We start from the raw sequence: 21,451 nt of genomic DNA, 5'->3' as shown, positions 1-21,451 counted from the left end.
GGGATGTGTGCTCTCGCCACTGATCTTCTCCCTATATACTAACAACTGCATATCTAGTAGTTCTTCAAAGTTCTCAAATATGTAAATAGCATAATCAGACAGGAGGTTGAGCAGCTGGTCACTTTGTGTGGTGAGAACAATCTGGAGCTAAAAATGCTCAAAACTGTAGAGATACTAGTAGACTTTAGGAGGGCTCCCCTAATATTATTTCTTCTCACTATACTTAAAAATAATGTGTCAGTTATGCACCTTTTTACGTTTCTGGGATCCATACTCTCACGGAACTTATACCAATATGAATTCCATTGTAAAAGTGGCACAGCAGTGGATTTATATCCTGCAACATTTGAGGAAGTTCAATCAAACACAAGAGCTGCAGATTCAGTTCTACACAGTAGTTATCAAGTCTGTTCTTAGCTCATCCATCAGCAACTAAATACAACAAGAACAGGCTACAGTGAGCAGTCAGAACTGGTGAAAAGATCAATTGCATTAGTCTACCCACCTTACAAGATATCCTTTATTTCAGAGTTATGAAACAGGCAGGGAAATCGTCACTGACCTCTCACATCCAGCCTTTTTGAACTTTTCCAATTTGCCAGGTGTTATAGATTAAACTACACTAGAACGATCATACTGTATGTAAAAATTGTTTCATTCCACAGACCATCAAGTTCAAAGATGGTTAATTCAGCTGTCCCTGCCCAATGTATCTTGTAGTATTGTTACATATATGTAATGCTAAACTCAGTATTCATTCAGTATTTCTTAAAACTGCATTATGTGGGCATATGCTTACATTACTTATTTTATATTTTCTTCAGTTTTGTACATATCAATTGTGTGTACTGTATGTTTGTTATGTAAAATGGAGATTCGAAAATGAAAACTTTATTCACATTCCTTGTGTTCATGCTTACTTTACTAATAAATGTGATTGCGATTCTGATTTAGCAAGTGCGTTTGTCTGTTTGACTTTTAAAATACTGATCTCTGCCAATGACTTTCTTTGTGTTAATAATAGTTTCAGGTTAGGTAAAAGAAGGGATTTAATCCTCCGCAATAAACTAATGCTAGCTTCTGACTATTTCTCATTTTCACAGACATTTTCATTATTTACTTCTTACATCTCAGTCGCAGAATAGCATTAAAATGAAGTTAACGTTTACAAGATTTTTGTCACTAAAATATGCATATGCGGTAGCAGGCAAATATGAAACAAACTGGTGAGCAATACCATAAATTTATAACTTAATTTAATGAAAAGCATAATACCATTGCATGGATTACAGGTCACTTAAATACAGAAGGTATTAAGAAAATGATTGTTGCTTTTGTTTCTCATGCTGAGATTTCATGTTTTTATTATGGAGCTGTATGTGTTGCTATTAATAATATCTTGATCAAACCATAGTTTGTATCTTTACTGTTAAATATCTTTTTTTTAATCTGTAAAACTACAAAATTTGTTGTAGCACATTTTTAAAGGCTATGAAAGTACAGTAAATTGGCAATAATTTTATCTTCAGTTGTATGAAAGATACTTTTTTAAAACCTAAAGCTATGTTAGCATAAATCAGTCACCCAGGACAGATTTTTTTCTAAGATGACACATAATGGCCAATTTAAATAAATAAATAAATAAAAAATATACACTGGGTGGAATGGAAGAAAGTGTAAGAACTTTTCTAACCAAACTAAAATTTCACTGAGTAAGTCCACAATGGAAACAATGTTCTGTATGTGTACCAAGTCCCAAAAATGCCTTCTATGTACACTTCCCTAATAAAGTTGAAGTGCAGTCACTAAAATATAGCTTCTTAGGACAAAAAATTTTGGAGCTAAATATAGGCTGAAGTCTTCCCCCGAGCAAAAAAAAAAAGATAGGCTCAGTGATCTAAATTTCTAAACCTGACACATTCAGCTTTGAGCATAAGAAAATTATTGTCATTTCGTCTTTCCAGGTGATAAGCAAAAATATGCTTCTGAGCATGATGAGACACCTGAGATTATGATAGCCAGGGTTGACCGAGATGTGGTAAGTGTTTGTGAACATTTTTGTCTTAGCACAAATAAGTGTGCTGCCATTGATAACATACCATATACTTATTTGAATAAAGTATTTAATGTTTTAATGGTCTTTTTAATATAGTTTATAATTGTACTGTCATTATCAGGTTAAGCTGCTCCAAGGTTTGCTTCCTTCAGTTTTCTAATGGATAGGAAAGATAACACTTTTTATGAAATATATCTTGCAGAATTTTAAAATATGCTTAAAGTTATATTTCATATACTACAGAATTTTAGAGGCATTTATTCCGATGTGAAATTCTGTGTGCTTTATCTAAGGTCACTAATTACAAGGTGTGCTGCATCTCTCTCTCTCTTCTACAAAATCCTGTGAGTCTTGTTCTTTCACATCAAGATATTGCAGAAGTAAATCATACAGCATTTTTAATATTCACTTGCTGTACATAGATTGGCCACATTGCATAAGTTTTTGGCACAGTGGAGTTATTGCCCTTTTCAGCATTTAACACCAGTAAATGAAGTCCAAAGACACAGAATTCACAATTCACAGCTGAAATAGTAATTTATGTTTAGTGATGAAAACATGGGTACTACTTTAACTTCAGGTAGAGGATGGGTGAAGTAGATTCTGTCACGTCTATAGAACAGTAGATCAACACCTTGTATGGTTGTCTAAGGGTGTGTAAGAGTTTGCCTGCATTATTTATGAACCTGAATTAAGCTTATGATTAAGTACCTTGGAGTATTTTGTGAAATGTTCTGCAAGAGTATGTTTGTATGACATGCCATTTGTTTGTTGTATTTTGAGAGCTTTTGTTGTGCCTACATTCATGGCATAATTCTAATTTCTTTTCCACTGGTGTTTCTAATCCACCAAACGTGTTTTTTTTCATTGCTACCAAACATAATTTTCATGGAGACAATCTAAAAGAATCTCCGAGTTGATCTGCTAATGCTTAGAGCAGAGTGCAGTTAAAGTTCTTTTGTTTACCTTGCCTGGCACCTCCATAACAGGTATACATTGCAGGCACTTTGAAATAAGATCTCTTCTTTTGCCTGAGATCCCCTCATAATTCCCCAGGAGTAGCTAGAGATTGGCCCTTAGTAAAGTCTGCAAATGCTTTGCTGCAATTAATCAGAAGTAATAGTTAATACATTGAATAAATTTAATAGATACTGCAATCACACAAAACGTTTCTTTATTATTTAGACCATTGACAATTTTGTGAGATATTTTAACAGGATATACTTTGTATTTATAAAGCAGTTAACTGTTGTCAATTTATAGTATAGCATGCTTTATTTAGGTCAATCGGTCTATAAATTTTCTATTACAATAGCTTAGTGTGGTAAAAGTCTTTGCATATCATAGCCAGGATAAATGTAAGGCAGTTACCTACCAGGAACCAGACACCCTATCACAGGAAGCAATTATACACTTGTGCACATCATTGAGATATGAGAGGAAAATGTGCAGACTTTGTAGAGACAGTGCCATGGTTATTAAGGGATATATACTGTTAGTTGTGGCAACAAATAAACATATAAAGTATTTCATCAGATAGCAGTGTTGACCCACATAAACTGAACTGATTTTTTAGAGCTAGCAATCCCAGATGTATGTCTTCACAACAAACAAATCAAGCAGCATTTCAGAGTGACTATGAAAATGTCACTCAAATGTGTCCTATATTCTCAAATAGTGGTCTCACTTTTTATTATTGTTTATTGCCGATTAAGGGGTGACCTTCATTAACAGTTTCTCTTCTTTTGTGCATCAGACAGTGAATATAAGTCAACTATATTAATTAGTTGTAATTTGGGGTTATAATATATCTTGAGTGTGTATGTATTTATAAATATTGTGGTGTGCAAAAGTTTTAAGCCAACCAGGAAATGTATTTTCTTGCAAAAACAATCTATATCACCAACAGTTCACCTGATTCAAATCAATTATTTCGTAGTAAGTTGAATCAGAAGTGCTTAGGGTTGTCAAAGTTAATTTGTTAATGCATCCAATTGATTTTCAAAGGTATAACATGGTATTTTTACTTTTAAAGCATACATTATTTGATACCTCTTGCTTTCTAACCCAGTGGCTTTCAAACTGGAGACTACGGCCCCAGCAAGTTTGCAGGTTTGATCTTACTTTTAAAAAAAAAAAAAAAAATCCAAATTTAAAGCTTGTTTTAAGTTGCCTAGTTTTTAAATAAGCATCCAGGTAAGCAGTGCTTAAAGTAACAGTGCATTAGTGCGTACTGACATTTCACGCAGTAATTTTTCACTTGGAGCAATGTATGGTAAAAATCCTCCAGTACCTTATACAAAGTATATGGAGGAGAAGGAAGAAGCCAAAATGAAGCCTCCAAGCTCAGCAATGTTTTAATTTCACCACTGAGAACAATATACAAAGAAAAAACAAAGATGAATTTTAACAATTTTAATAAATACACATATCTAACCTTTAATTTTAGTATTATTAATAATCAATAAAGCTGTTGTTTCAGACACAATGACTGTGTTTGGTAGCCTTCGTCTGTTGTTTAAAAATAAAGCAGGAATAGTCTGAAGTTAGATGCGGGACTATGTTTAAAGTTATTAAAATTGGAACCACCCTTTGGCAATAATCTATACTAATAAAAGGCAAAGCCCTCACTCACTCACTCACTCACTCACTCATCACTAATTCTCCAACTTCCCGTGTGGGTGGAAGGCTGAAATTTGGCAGGTTCATTCCTTACAGCTTCCTTACAAAAGTTGGGCAGGTTTTATATCGAAATTCTACGCGTAATGGTCATAACTGGAAGCAGTTTTTCTCCATTTACTGTAATGGAGATGAGCTTCAACGCCGTGGGGCGGAGTTTCGTGTGACATCATCACGCCTCCCACGTAATCACGCAGTACATAGAAAACCAGGAAGACCTCAAAAAGCGCTGAAGAAAACATGCATTATATAATTGAGAAGGCAGCTAAACAATAAGAAGCGAAGCGAGTGACATATACAACCATATTCATGAGTTCTGCTACTTGAAACAAAGCACGATGTAAACCTACACTTTAAATTAAGTTCATAGACAGGCTGCCGCTGGCGTTTGTAATTTAGTGCCTGCCCATATAAGGCCGTCCGTCAGCGCAATCCAATAGCAAACTCCCACTAAATATTCACGGGTGAAGGACTGTGCTTATGGAGAGGAAGATGAGATGGTCAGGGTGGTGTTTGACACAAACTCAGCGAAACTGCGAGAGAAAGTTTTAAGTGCCAGGACTAAGGTAACATTAAATACAGCCATGGACATAGCACGAGATGGCACCAGCACAGCTGGGAACCTTCGATGCATGTACACCGAGTGGCTCACGGAACTGACGCAGTGCACAGATAAAAGCAACAGTTCCAAAGAGCTGAACAAAACCGAATTACACAATTGAAAAGGCAGCAAAAATATGAAGCGCCTGATAAGCATATTCATAAATCCAGCTACTGGAAACAAAGCACACGTGGAAAAAGTCAATGTCCCGCTAAAGGAAGACAGTGTAAAAACCCGTGCATGCAGTGTGTCAGGTCTCAGATAAAGAAGAAGACGAGCTGTTTATTGATGCAGTAAGAAACGAATCGATGAATGAAACCTGTCATCTTTACAACGATTGACAAACACGGAATGTAACTTGAACACAACACATCCTACAAATACGAACCTGATTGAAAGAAATAATGATAATCAAATCCTTGATGACAGCAACACTCAGTAACACTCACAAAACAAATACTGTATATTGACAGTCATGTTACGTTATTTTTAAAATGTTCCCTTTTCTTTTCTAGCTTTTTAACACACTACTTCTCGCTGATACGCTGGTATATATATATATATATATATATATATATATATCCCGATCTACATACTCAATAATGGATACTTTATTCGCCATCAATGATTGTTTTGGTAAAGCCATACTCAGTGTATTCATTAGATGAACGGTAAAAAGTAAGAGCGAGGGAGGATGCAGGCTGTAGTGCTTGCGCCAACTCTATCTGAATTGCGCGATCACATTTGAAAAATATATCTTTTCAAGTTCTATTTAGTCCATATGTGTCAAACTCAAGGGCATGGGCCACATCCGCCCGGCGTAATTATATCCGCCCGAGATCATTTTATATACTGTATTATTGTTATTAAAGCCCGGTATATGAAGCGCTGGTAACACAATAAACTACAGATCCCATAATGCAGCGCTTCAGCTGCCTTGCCTAACACTTACCGCGTTAATCAAGTCTACCTTATGATGCTGCAAGTTATTGCGGCTAGCTCACACGATGCTGAAGAGAAAAGTTGATTCTGAAAATAGAGCCTTTAAAAACCGATGGGAGGCTGAGTATATGTTTACTGAACCCGTGTGTCTCATTTGTGGAGCTAATGTGGCTGTAATTACAGAATTTAATCTAAGACGGCACTATGAGACAAAACATCAGGGTAACCTGAATGCAATGCAGAAGATACAGAAAGCAGAATAATTAAATAAGAATCTGACACTTCAGCGGACGTTTTACCGTGCACAATCACAAAGTGATTTCAAGTGAAGCTGCTTTTATGGGAGACACAAATGCACCAGTGCACCTTGCCCCACTTTCCCTGTTGCCAAGTAATGTTAAACCAAGTCGTCACTACGGTGTTCCCAAATACGCACTTTGCTGATAAACTGAGCGCACTGCGCACTGAGTTTGCACGGCGCTTTGGTGACTTTGAAGAACAAAAAAAGTCCGTCTACATGCGGCTCGAACCTTGTGCATGTTTGGTAGCACATATCTGTGTGAGAAGCTCTTCTCAGTGATAAAGACTAACAAAACAGCACACAGGAGTCGCCTCACTGATGAGCACCTGCAATCCATCCTGAGAATCTCCACAACACAGAACCTCACACCAAACAGAAACGAACCTGTGCCAAAAAGATGCCAGGCGCCCAGCTCTAAAATGACATATGAGCAAAGACAACTGAATGATTTGATTTGTTATTGCTGAAAGGAACACATTTTATTTATATTTCCAGGTTTTGTTATGCAGCATGTTCATATTTGAATTTGTATAATTTTGACAGGATATATTTTTATGGAGAGCAAAATCTTTTGGGATATTTAAAATCTAAGTTTATTTTTTATATAAAATTACATAAGAGTAAAGAAATTTGAATGTTTGTTCTTTTAACGTTTACTTTATTTCTAACTTGTATAATTTAGACAGGATATATTTTTATGGAGAGCAAAATATTATAAGTTGTTTAAGGTTTGAGTTGATTTATTCAGGAATAATATTCCTGTCTGTTTTTACCATTCCTACCAAAGATATTTCTGTCGACTAAATAAAAATTCCTTCTATTTAAAATTTAAATAGAACTTGAACAAATACGATAGTTCATAATATCCACGCAGACTTGCACGTAAGAGCGGGAGTCATCCGTTTTAACAAGCAGCGTATTGCACTGATACGAAATAGCTGTGTGTGTATATATGTAGATATGTATGTATATATGTTTATATATGTGTGTGTGTATATGTATGTGTATATATGTAGATATATATGTATGTATATATGTGTATATGTATAGATATGTACATATATATATATATATGTTTGTGTGTGTATATATATATATATATATATATATATATATATATGACAACACTCATCACTCACAACAGTGACAAAACAATTACATTGACAATCATGTTACGTTATTTTCAAAATGTTTCCTTTTCTTTTTCATTGCTTCTTTAACACACTACTTCTCCGCTGCGAAGTGCGGGTATTTTGCTAGTAAACTTATAAAACATAAAGATGTGCTAGTGATGCAGTTTAAAGTTTATGAGCATATAAGAATAAAAGCAGCTCACTTCTCAAAACGGACTCGTCAGGGATGGAACCCGTGAAGTTTTGATTACCAGTCAACAGTTGATACCGTGACACCACCGAAGCAGTCATAGTAAATGCGTGTCAATGTCTTACCCTAACGCGTGTTCTTTTTCTGCAGTTATATTTTTGAAGAAAAGCACACTTGTTCTGTTATATTTGTACCTTTTGTGAAAGTGTTTCTTTGATATTTGGACTGCGGGCTTCACACATTATAAACTTCATGTCTACATTTTGTCAATTATTACTAAAACATGAAAAACGTTTCTTTTTTTAACGATGTGTTTACATAGTTAGTTGTAGACACGGAACACGCATGAAACGCATGTGTTCCAAATACCAATATAGTATTTATAAAAGGTGTCATTTTGCTTGACTTCTCACTCTATACAACTCCAAGCAACTGACATGCAGGTAAACAGACTTGAGCTGAGAAACCTGCGCCGGTGGGGGATGTGATAGCAGACTGCTTGCTGCTTATCAACACATTTAAAGGACAAAAGACACTGATGGAGAGGTGAGAAGCGATTTAAGGTGGGATGGATCTACGAATTTTTTTGTAGGCTCTGGTAATTCTAGTGCTAAATCACAGAATGTGTGATTAGGTTTGGCTTTCTTACACATCACAGATTATGTGGATATTGTGATGTGTCTCACTACTACAAGGGCTGTGTGGATGGAGTCCTGGTGGAAGGCACTTTGTGAGGGGGCTCATATCTCTCCACCCTAGAGAGAGCTGAGTGACGGGGGCAGGGATAATTAACTTTTCTTACAGGCAAATAAAAGGGGGAGGGTATGGTTGGCAAGAGAAAGCATTGGAGATAAGTTGGAAGACAGCATCAGGGTAAGAAGGGAGCGAATGGTTAAAGGGCAGGAGAGAGGCAGACAGGCTATAGTAGGTGATCTATTTTTATTATTTTGTGGGTGTCCCTGTGATTTTAGCCCAAAACCTCACAGGCCTGTTAGTGTGAAGTTCTTTTGTCATGGATACGGATGACTGCATGTCAAGAAGTTTGAGTATGAATTGCCCTCTTCAATGGAAGGACCATTTCCATTGCTCTGATGAATAAATCCCCTTCAGTTGCAACAGTGAATGGGTCTCTGGCAAAACCCATCACCTCTGTGGGCAGAACAAATCCATTCAATCGACCAGCAAAGTTCTCTTTCAATCTCGGAATGAAATCTGTCAACACATGCTTGATTTGTACCGGGGATGAGATGCATTCACATGTGCTCAGGTCAGTCTCGAAAAAGTCCAGTTTGGAATGCTCTTTGCCTTGCAGTACCACATTTAGGTCATTCAAAAGATTGAATATGTTGCTCAGAAAGCAGATGTTGACCATGAAGTTGTTTTCCAGTATGTGATTCAGGTGTGTTTCTGCCTTTTTTTTGCTTGCTGCTGCGGAGATGCTCCACTGCTTTACCTTAGGACAGCCACCTGACATCATATTGCAAAAGCAGGCTGTGGTGCTCAGCAGACATTTCTGACAGTAGAAAGCAGAATAAGTGGTGATGGGGGCTTAATTTAGTGGAGCAAACAAAATTAACTGTAGCCATGATGCTGTCCATTGTTGTTTTGAGCTTCCTGCTTAGTTTTGTGCACATCACTATCTGATGCACATTGCAGTGTAAGGATATCATCTGAGGTGCAACAGAGGACCAATGTGCTGCCAATCCACTGACTTTTCCTGCCATGGAATGAGCACCATCGATCACAAGCATGCACACACACTTCATATTCAGGCTGTTGTCTTTGAAAAAAACTGCAATTTTCTCAAAGTCTATCTTGCCAGTTGTGTGTCCATATAACAGCAGTAACCTGAGGATTTCCTCTCGGAAGCATTGGCTGTCCAAAAAACAGACATATATTGTCTGTTAATAGCAGATATCACACTTGCTTTAATTTTGTCGTCACTTATCACCTCATTCACAATGGCCAGCATACTGTCCGTTTCTTCTTTGCCAAGATCCAGGAAATACGAAGTGATGATGCTGTAGCTCTTTCTTGGGCTGTGCATAACCGCACCATTGCAGTACAGCTCTAGTTGTAAGATGCAATCAAAATCTGCACTTTTGCAGTCTTCTCCTGAGATCCTTCAGGAAAGTTAACAACACACTTGTTGCAAATTAAATGCATCGGTTTGGCATTTGGATTTGGAGGTAAAATAAACAAGGTAAAATATATATTTTAGATATATTTTAGATATATTTTATATATATATATACTAGCAGAATACCCGCGCTTCGCAGCGGAGAAGTAGTGTGTTAAAGAAGTTAAAAATAACGTAAGATGATTGTTAATTAGAATTAGAATTAGAATTAGAACAATCTAGACGAGAACAGGCCATTCAGCCCAACAAAGCTCGCCAGTCCTATCCACTTGCTTCCTCCAAGAAAACATCAAGTCGAGTTTTGAAAGTCCCTAACGTCTTACTGTCTACCACACTACTTGGTAACTTATTCCAAGTGTCTATCGTTCTTTGTGTAAAGAAAAACTTCCTAATGTTTGTGCGAAATTTACCCTTAACAAGTTTCCAACTGTGTCCCCGTGTTCTTGATGAGCTCATTTTAAAATACAAGTCTCGATCCACTGTACTAATTCCCTTCATAATTTTAAACACTTCAATCATGTCACCTCTTAATCTTCTTTTGCTTAAACTGTAAAGGCTCAGCTCTTTTAATCTTTCCTCATAATTCAACCCCTGTAGACCTGGAATCAGCCTAGTCGCTCTTCTCTGGACCTTTTCTAGTGCTGCTATGTCCTTTTTGTAGCCTGGAGACCAAAACTGCACACAGTACTCCAGATGAGGCCTCAGTAGTGCATTATAAAGGTTGAGCATAACCTCCTTGGACTTGTACTCCACAGATCGTGCTATATAACCTAACATTCTGTTAGCCTTCTTAATGGCTTCTGAACAACAACAATGTAAGTGTTGTCATATCTATCTATTTTTATATATATATATATATATATATATATATATATATAGCAAAATACCTGCGATTGGCGGAGAAGTAAAAAGAAAAGGAAACATTTTAATAATAACGTAACATGATTGATAATGTAATTGTTTTGTCATTGTCATGAGTGTTGCTGGCATATATATATATATATATATATATATATATATATATAATATATATACACACACACACAGACACATATATAAACATATATACATATAAACATATATATAATATATATATATATATATATATATATACACACATCTATACACATATATATATATACACACACATATATATACATACTGTATATACACATATACATATCTACATATATACTGTATATACACATATATACACAAATCTACATATATATCTACATATATTAGGGGTGGGACTCGATTAAAAAAATTAATCCAATTAATTAGAGGCTGTGTAAGAATTAATCTTATTATTATTTAAAGACAATACTATTCTGAAAATGTACTTAAACTACCACTTTATTTTTTAAGTCTGCCCAATTTTAGCCAGGGATGATATTTTTGTTTCTGTTTTGAATTCAAATGCAGTTTAAAAGCTTTTTTTTTTTAAGAAATTAAAACAGCTTCAGTTTACAATATTCATGTCCATGTCTATTATTTGATTCTGTCGCCCACTAAAACCCTTTTAAATTAAAAAAAAAAAAAAAATTTGCGATTTGGGGCAAAATTACGTGTACGATTACATACTGTAATGGAGTTGAGCGCGAAAGCCGTGGGGGCGGAGTTTCGTGTGACATCATCATGCCTCCCACGTAATCACGTAAACTGACTTTTAACGCAGTCTGTAGAAAACCAGGAAGAGCTCCAAAACATGCTGAAGAAAACATGCATTATATAATTGAGAAGGCAGTGAAACAATAGGAAGCGAGCGAATGAAATATATACAATCATATTCATGAGTGCTGCTACTTCGGAAACAAAGCACGGTGTAAACATAAAATTTAAATTAAGTTCATAGACAGGCTGCGCTGGCGTGCATGCCCATGGGTAATGCGGGATACAAGTTTAATGAGAGGACGCAGGATATAAACGAGAGTTGTATATTATTGTTATTAATGGCCCGGGGATATGAAGCGCTGGTAACACAATAAACTACAGATCCCATAATGCAGCGCTTTAACTGCCTTGCCGAACACTTACCGCGTTAATCAAGTCTAGCTTATGATGCTGCAATTTATTACGAAGCTAGCCCACATGATGCCGAAAAGAAAAGTTGATTCTGCAAATAGAGCACTTAAAAACTAATGGGAGGCTGAGTATATGTTTACTGACATTGCCGGTAAACACGTGTGTCTCATTTGTGGAGCTAATGTGGCTGTAATTACAGAATTTAATCTAAGACGGCACTATGAGACAAAACATCACGATAACTTGAAAGACATGAATGCAATGCAGAAGATATAGAAAGCAGAAGAGTTAAAGGAGAATCCAGCTAGGGTTACCACTTTTAATACAAAAAAATAAGGGACGCACACTTTGCAGACTCTACTTAAAAGACCCGCCCTCCTCACTGGACAGTTAAAAAGAGCAATCAAACTAACGATGACATCAAGTATTACCCAATCAAAAGTAGGAAAGGAGGCATCTTCATAAAATGCGTGTGGGATGATTTGCATGAGACGCTGCTTTAAAAAAAATGATAAAAAAAATACGAACAAAACCCGTCCCGTATTGATTCAAAACGGGACGCGCAATTTCATTCTCAAATACGGGACGATTCCGTATTTTAAAGGACAGGTGGCAACCCTAAATCCCGCAGACGTTTTTACCCGTGCAAAATCACAAAGTGATTTCAAGTAAAGCTGCTTTAATGGGAGACAAATACACCAGTGCAACTTGCCCCACTTTCCCTGTTGCCAAGTAATGTTGAACCAAGTCGGCACAACGGTGTTCTCAAATACACACTTTGCTGATAAACTGAGCGTACTGCGCACTGATTTCACACGCCGCTTTGGTGACTTTGAAGAACAAAAAAAAGAATTTTGAGTTGTTTCGCAACCCATTTGCCGTCAATGTGGAAATTGCACCTGTGCAGATTCAGATGGAGGTCATTGAGCTGCAGTGTAATAGCACACTGAAGGCAAAGTACGATACTGCAGTGCTCGCACAGTTTATTCACTCCATTCCCGCAGAAATGCTCCAGCTTCGTCTACATGCGGCTCGAACCTTGTGCATGTTTGGTAGCACATATCTGTGTCAGAAGCTCTTTTCAGTGATGACGACTAACAAAACAGCACACAGGAGTCACCTCACTGATGAGCACCTGCAGTCCATCCGGACAATCTCCACAACACAGAACCTCACACCAAACATAAACGAACTTGTTGCCAAAAAAAGATACCAGGCGTCCAGCTCTAAAATGACATATGACCAAAGACAACTGAATGATTTGATTTGTTATTGCTGAAAAGAACAAATTTTATTTATATTTCCAGGTTTTGTCATGCAGCATGTTCATATTTGAATTTGTATAATTTTGACAGGATATATTTTTATGGAGAGCAAAATCTTTTGGGATATTTCAAATTTAAGTTTATTTTTTATGTAAAATTACATAAGAGTAAAGAAATTTGAATCTTTGTTCTTTTAACGTTTACTTTATTTCTAACTTGTATAATTTAGACAGGATATATTTTTATGGAGAGCAAAATATTATAAGTTATTTAAGGTTTGGGTTGATTTATTCCGGAATAATATTCTGTCGACTAAATAAAAATTCCTTCTATTTAAAATTTAAATAGAACTTGAACAGAAACGATAGTTCATAATATCCACGAAGACTTGCACGTAAGAGCAGGAGTCATCCGTTTTAACAAGCAGCGTATTGCACTGATACGAAATAGCCTGCCCATTTAATTATTTAGGAATGGATTAATAAAGATTTTGTACAAATAATGTTTTTCATTTTTTTTCCTTCATGGATTCTGGCACCCCCAGCAACAGTTGCTCGCACCTCAAAGACTGTATATATATGTGTGTGTGTGTGTGTGTATGTATGTATATATATATATATATATATATATATATATATGACATAAACACTCATAACAGTGACAAAACAATTACATTGACAATCATGTTATGTTATTTTCAAAATGTTTCTTTTCTTTTCATTACTTTTTAACACACTACTCATTCGAAGCGCTGGTATTTTGTTAGTATATATATATATATATATATATATATATATATATATACAAACTAATAAAAGGCAAAGCCCTCACTGACTCACTCACTCACTCACTGACTCATCACTAATGCTCCAAGTTCCCGTGTAGGTAGAAGGCTGAAATTTGGCAGGCTCATTCCTTACAGCTTCCTTACAAAAGCTGGGCAGGATTCATTTCAAAATTCTACGCGTAATGGTCATAACTGGAAGCTATTTTTCTCCATTTACTGTAATGGAGTCGTGGGGGGGTGGAGTTTCGTGTGACATCATCACGCCTCCCATGTAATCATGTGAACTGACTGTCAACGCAGTGAGTAGAAAACCAGGAAGATCTCCAAAAAGCGCTGAAGAAAACATGCATTATACAATTGAGAAGGCAGCGAAACAATAAGAAGCAAGCGAATGACATATACAGCCATATTCATGAGTGCTGCTACTTCAGTAACAAAGCAAGGTGTAAACCTAAAGTTTAAATTAAGTTCATAGACACGCTGCCGCTGGCGTTTGTCATGCCTACGGGTAATGCGGGATACAAGTTTAATGAGAGGACGCAGGATATAAACGAGAGTTTTGATCATTTTGTAACTAAGTTAAAATTGCACACGAAGGGCTGTGCTTATGCAAATTCCGAGAGACTGTGTTTGTGGGGGATTGACAGTTAAGGCGGGTGAGGGAGTCACGTCATCATCTCCCCTCCCATTCACATAATTTCGCTCTGAGCTGAGCTCCGCACCTAACGCACGCAGTGTTACGGAAGCGACTTTGTGACGCTGCCACCAAATACTCACAGAAAAATCCACAAGTTTAATACACACACTGTCTCTATAGTTTCTCCACACTGAATCCTCCAGGCACTACTTACAAAAGGTTACATTGACAATCGTGTTACGTTATTTTAAAATGTTTCCTTTTCTTAGCACAAGCACAGCTGAGAAGCTTTGATGCATGTGCTCCATAACGCGTTCAAAAAATCACGCATTTAATCACACTTTGCAATACAAGCAAAGGGGAACTTTTGTCAAAGCATGATTTCATGGTACACCGATTACATTGATCAGCGCTTCCCGATTCATTTTACCCTCGCACACCCTTGGTTTCAGAAGAAGTATGAAAAAATATGAGGTTAACAGAGAAAAACAGATCACCAATTGAAGCTTTATGAATAATCGATTCGCCATCAATAATTGTTTTGGTAAAGCCAAAGAGATATAGATATAGATACAGATATAGCTATAAAGATATATACAGGGAGTGCAGAATTATTAGGCAAGTTGTATTTTTGAGGATTAATTTTAATATGGAACAAACACAGTGGTATCAGTCAATCCAAAATGTTAATAAACCTGAAACCTGAATGTTTCACAACGGAAATGTGAGTGTGAACATCATCAGGGGAATACATATGTAATGCACAATTATTAGGCAACTATTAGTGTGCAGATTTATTATGCAACTAAAGGAAAAATGAAAATTTTCCCATCTTACTTGTTTATTTTCATCTGTTAAAGTGAGAATAATAAACAAACACCTCAAAATTTACAAATAAACATCTCTGACATTTCAAAAAAAATAAATCAATCAATGAATGACCAATATAGCCACCCTTCTTTCCAATAACAGTCATAAGCCTTTCCATTCATGGAGTCTGTCAGTTTCTTGATCTGTTGACGATCAGCTTTTTGTGGAGCAGTGACTACGGCCTCCCAGACACTCTTCAGAGAGGTGTATTGTTTTTCTCCCCCGTAAATCTAGCGTTTAAGAAGTGCCCACAAGTTCTCGATAGGGTTTAGGTCAGATGAGGAAGGGGGGCCATGTCATTATTCCTTCATCTTTAAGGCCTTTACTGGCTGGCCACGCAGTGAAGAACTTCGATGCAAGTGATGGAGCATTGGACTGCATAAAAATCATGGTCTTTTTCCTGTATCACTGTTTGAAGAAAGTGTCTTCGAAAAACTGGCAGTAGGTTTGGGAGTTGATTTTGAGTTCATCTTCAATGCAAAAGGTCCAACTAGCTCATCTTTAAAAATACCAGCTCATACCAGTACCCCACCTCCACGTTGGAGTGGAGCTCTGTGCCCATTACTGATCCACAGGTCCATCCATCTGGTCCATCAAGAGTCACTCTCATCTCATCGGTCCATAAAACCTTTGAAAAAATCTGTCTTCAGATATTTCTTGGCCCAGTTTTGACGTTTCAACTTATGTTTCTTGTTCAGTGGTGGTTGGGTTTCAGCCCTCCTTACCTTGGCCATGTCTTTGAGCACTGAACACCTTGTACTTCTGGGCACTCCAGGTAGGTTGCAGCTCTGGAATATGAAAGTACTGGAGGATAATGGGTTCCTGGTAGCTTCACTTTTGATTCTTCTCAAATCTTTGGCAGCTAATTTGCGTCTTTTGTTCTCAACACGTTTCTTGCGACCCTGTTGACTATTTGCAACAAAATGTTTGATGGTTCTGTGATCACACACCAATATCTTAGCAATTCCAAAAGTGCTGCATCCCTCTGAAAGACTTTTTACAATTTTGACTTTTCAGAGTCAGTTAAATCTCTTTTGGCCCATTTTGCCTGAGGAAAACTAGCTGCCTAATAATTCTGCACACCTTGATATAGGGTGTTGATCTTCTTAGGCCACACCCTCCCTCATTACACAAATACACATCACCTGACGTGCTTAAATCCAATAAGCATTCAAGTTAATACAGCTTGGAGTTGGAATATACGCATTAAAAATGATGATATGGTCAAAATACTCACTTGCCTAATAATTGTGCACACAGTGTAGATATAGAAATAAAGATATATAGATATAGATACATATATATATATATATATATATATATAGATATGAGAACAACACTCATATCAATGACAAAACAATTACATTAACAATCATATTACGTTATTTTTTTACATTTTTCCTTTTTCATAACTTCTTTAACACACTACTTCTCCGCTGCGAAGCGCGGGTATTCTGCTAATATAAATATATATATATATATATATATATATATATATATATATATATATATATATATATATATACACTGCTCACAAAATTTAAAGGAACACTTTAAAGAAACACATTAGATACATCAGATCTCAATATGAAGTTGGATATCTATACAAATAACGACAGGGCAATGTCTTAGGAACAAAAGGATGCCAAGTATTTTAATGGAAATAAACGTTTTCTGCCTACAGAGGGCTCAATTGTGTAGACACCCTAAAATCAGAGTGAAATGAAGATGTGGCAGGCTAGTCCCTTTTTCAAAACTTAATTTCTGCTACTCAAAATGCTTTTCAGTATCTTGTGTGGCCCCACGAGCTTGTATGCATGCTTGACAACGTCGGGGCATGCTCCTAATGAAACGACGGATGGTGTCTTGTGGCATTTCCTCCCAGATCTGTATGAGGGCATCCCTGAGCTGTTGTACAGTCTGAGGAGCAACCTGGCGGCACCTAATGGCCCGAAACATAATGTCCTACAGATGTTCTATTGGGTTTAAGTCAGGGGATCGTGAAGGCCATTCAATTGTTTCAATTCCTTCATCCTCCAGTTACTGCCTGCATACTCTTGTCACATGAGGCCGGGCATTGTCGTGCATTAGGAGGAAACCAGGACCTACTGCACCAACGTAGGGTCTGACAATGGGTCCAAGGATTTCATCCTGATACCTAATGGCTGTCAAGATGCCGTTGTCTAGCCTGTAGAGGTCTGTGAGTCGCTACATGGATATGCCTCCAAGATCATCACTGACCCACCACCAAACCAGTCATGCTAAACGATGTTACAGGCAGCATAATATTCTCCACGGCTTCTCCTGACCCTTTCATGTCTTTCACATATACTCAGGGTGAACCTGCTCTCATCTGTGAAAAGCACAGGACGCCAGTGGTGGACCTGCCAATTCTGGTATTCTGTGGCAAATGCCAATTGAGCTCCCCGGTGCTGTGCAGTGAGCACAGGGCGCAGTAGACATTTAGCCCCTCAGGCAACCCTCATGAAGTCTGTTTCTGATTGTTTGGTCAGAGACATTCACACCAGTGGCCTGCTGGAGGTCATTTTGTAGGGCTCTGGCAGATACTGGTCCTGCTGATGGGTTATGGACCTTCTATGGCCCTCTCCAGCTCTCCTAGAGTAACTGCTTGTCTCCTAGAATCTCCTCCATGCCCTTGAGACTGTGCAGGGAGACACAGCAAACCTTCTTGTAATGACACGTATTGATGTGCCATCCTGGAGAAGTTGGACTACCTGTGCAACCTCTGTAGGGTCTGGGTGTCACCTCGTGCTACCAGTAGTGACACTGACTGTAGCCAAATGCAAAACTAGTGAAGAAACAGTCAGAAACGATGAGGAGGGAAAAATGTCAGTGGCCTCCACCTGTTAAACCATTCCTGTTTTGGGGGTCATCTCATTGTTACCCCTCTAGTGCATCTGTTGTTAATTTCATTAACACCACAGCAGCTGAAACTGATTAACAACCCCCTCTGCTACTTAACTGACCAGATTAATATCCCATAAGTTTCATTGACTTTATTCTATACTCTGATTAAAAAGTGTTCCTTTAATTCTTTTGAGCAGTATATATATATATATATATATATATATATACACATAATGTATATATATATATATATATGTATATATGTATGTATGTATATATATGTATGTATGTATGTATGTGTATATATATATATATATATATATATATATATATATATATATATAATATGTATGTATGTATATATATGTATGTATATATATGTGTGTGTATATATATATATATATATATATATATATATATATATATATATTATATATATACATGTATGTATGTATATGTATGTATATATTCATGAGCTGGAGAAGTAGTGTGTTAAAGAAGTTATGAAAAGAAAAGCAAACATTTTAAAAATAACGTAAGATGATTGTTAATGTAATTGTTTTGTCATTGATATGAGTGTTGTCGTCATATCTATCTATTTATATTAAATATATAGCAAAATACCTGCGATTGGCAGCGGAGAAGTAAAAAGAAAAGAAAACATTTTAATAATAGCGTAACATGATTGACAATGTAATTGTTTTGTCATTGTCATGAGTGTTGCTGGCATATATATATATATATATATATATATATATACATATACATACATATATATACATATATACACATACTGTATATATACACACACACATATATACATACTGTATATACAACATATACATATCTACATATATACTGTATATACACATATATATACAAATCTACATATATATCTACATATATATATATAGGGGTGGGACTTGATTAAAAAATTAATCCAATTAATTAGAGGCTGTGTAAGAATTAATCTTGATTAATGTATGTAATCGCACCGTAAATTTGCCCCAAATGCAAATGTTTTTTTTTTTTAAATTTAAAGCGGTTTTAGTGGCGACAGAATCAAATAATAGACATGGACATGAATATTGTAAACTGAAGCTGTTTTAATTTCTAAAAAAAAAGCTTTTAAACTGCATTTGAATTCAAAACAGAAACAAAAATATCATCCCTGGTTAAAATTGGGCAGACTTAAAAATAAAGTGGTAGTTTAAGTACTTTAAGTACATTTTCAGAATAGTATTGTCTTTAAATAATAATAACCAAAATTTCAACATAAAGTGCAGTTTTCTTCTTAAAAAATAAGTCAGAAACATAAAAGGTAATTTGACCAGCTTCACCTTTAAACTCTGAGTAACATTAGCCAAAATTATTTTGTACATTAGGCTAAAACAGTGTGATCATTGAACATTTTGTAATTAGATGTATTTAGAATTACTAACGGTCCGGAAGTCCAATGATCCCCAGTAAGAGCCACAAAGTCCGCTTTCTGTAATGCATCTAATTTTGCTTGCTTTTCAGTGTGCACAAAACCATGCTTTTATCAAGGCTTCGGGTAGTGAAATGATCAGTCGTAGGAGCGCTTTATTCCGACTCTAACATTTTTGTAGCTGTGATGTGTGCATCAGTGTAATGGATGTACCAGGAAATCATGCATTGACAAAAGTTCCGTTTGCTTGGAATTGAAAGTGTGATTAAATCGTTATTTTTAGCGCGTTATGGATACATGCATCGAAGCTTCTCAGCTGTGCTTGTGCTAAGAAAGGAAAATTTTAAAAATAGCGTAACATGATTCTGCGTTAACCTAATATTTTTCATACGTCCCAAACCAAGGAGATCACGAAGGTAAAATGAATCGGGTAGCGCACATACATAGTCAGTACACCCCTCTCGGGAATCGAACCTCAATATACGTTAGAGGCTTAAGACTCTACAATTGCGCCCCAGCGTGTGGCTTGTCTATGCTCAAGTATGTATTTTAGATCGGGTATATATATACATTTATATATATACCCGTGTACCGCAGTGGAGAAGTAGAAGTTATGAAAAGAAAAGGGAACATTTTAAAAATAGCGTAACATGATTGTCAATATACAGTAATTGTTTTGTGAGTGTTATTGAATGTTGCTGTCATCAAGGATTTGATTATCATTATTTCTTTCAATCAGGCTCGTATTTGTAGGATGTGTTCAAGTTACATTCCGTGTTTGTCAATCGTTGTAAAGATAAGAGGTTTCATTCATCGATTAGTTCCTTACTGCATCAATAAACAGCTCGTCTTCCTTTTAATCTGTGATGTGACAAACTGCATGCACGGGTTTTTTACACTGTCTTCCTTTAGCAGGACATTCACTTTTTCCACCGTGTGCTTTGTTTCCGCAGTAGCTGCACTTATGAATATGATTGTATGTATAAGACGCTTCATATTTTTTTGCTGCCTTCTCAATTGTGTCATTCGGTTTTGTTCAGCACTCTTTGGAACTGTTGCTTTTGTCTGCGCATTGCGTCCAGTTCACGTGAGCAGCTTGGTGTTCTTGCATCGAAGGTTCCCAGCTGTACTGGTGCCATCTCGTGTAATGTCAGCTAAGACCCGGCACTTAAAAGTTTCTCTCGCAGTTTCAATGAGTTTGTGCCAAACACCACCCTGACCATCTCATCTTCCTCTGCATAAGCACAGTCCTTCACCCGTGAACATTTACCGGCAGTGTTTGTATTGAATTGCCGCTGATGGACGGCCTTATATGGGCAGGCAATAAATTACAAACGCTAGTGGCAGCCTGTCTATGAACTTAATCTATACTAATAAAAGGCAAAGCCCTCACTCACTCACTCACTGACTCATCACTAATTCTCCAACTTCCGTGTGGGTGGAAGGCTGAAATTTGGCAGGTTGATTCCTTACAGCTTCCTTACAAAAGTTGGGCAGGTTTTATATCGAAATTCTACCCGTAATGGTC

The 21,451-nt window shown here is 36.7% G+C and overlaps 1 protein-coding gene across 4 annotated transcripts in view; it reads left to right on the top strand.

Moving 5' to 3' along the window:
• The window catches only part of eps8a (epidermal growth factor receptor pathway substrate 8a), a 402,686-nt gene that overhangs the window by 267,853 nt on the left and 113,382 nt on the right, over positions 1–21,451 (top strand). For all 4 annotated transcript variants that reach the window (XM_039769996.1, XM_039769994.1, XM_039769997.1 and 1 more), the window contains exon 9: positions 1,965–2,038. In XM_039769996.1, coding sequence (XP_039625930.1) covers positions 1,965–2,038 — 74 coding nt within the window. The remainder of the gene's footprint in view (positions 1–1,964; positions 2,039–21,451) is intronic.

The sequence above is a fragment of the Polypterus senegalus genome, chromosome 11 (assembly GCF_016835505.1).
Source record: "Polypterus senegalus isolate Bchr_013 chromosome 11, ASM1683550v1, whole genome shotgun sequence".
Lineage (NCBI taxonomy): Eukaryota > Metazoa > Chordata > Cladistia > Polypteriformes > Polypteridae > Polypterus > Polypterus senegalus.
This window is presented reverse-complemented; position numbering and strand designations above follow the sequence as displayed.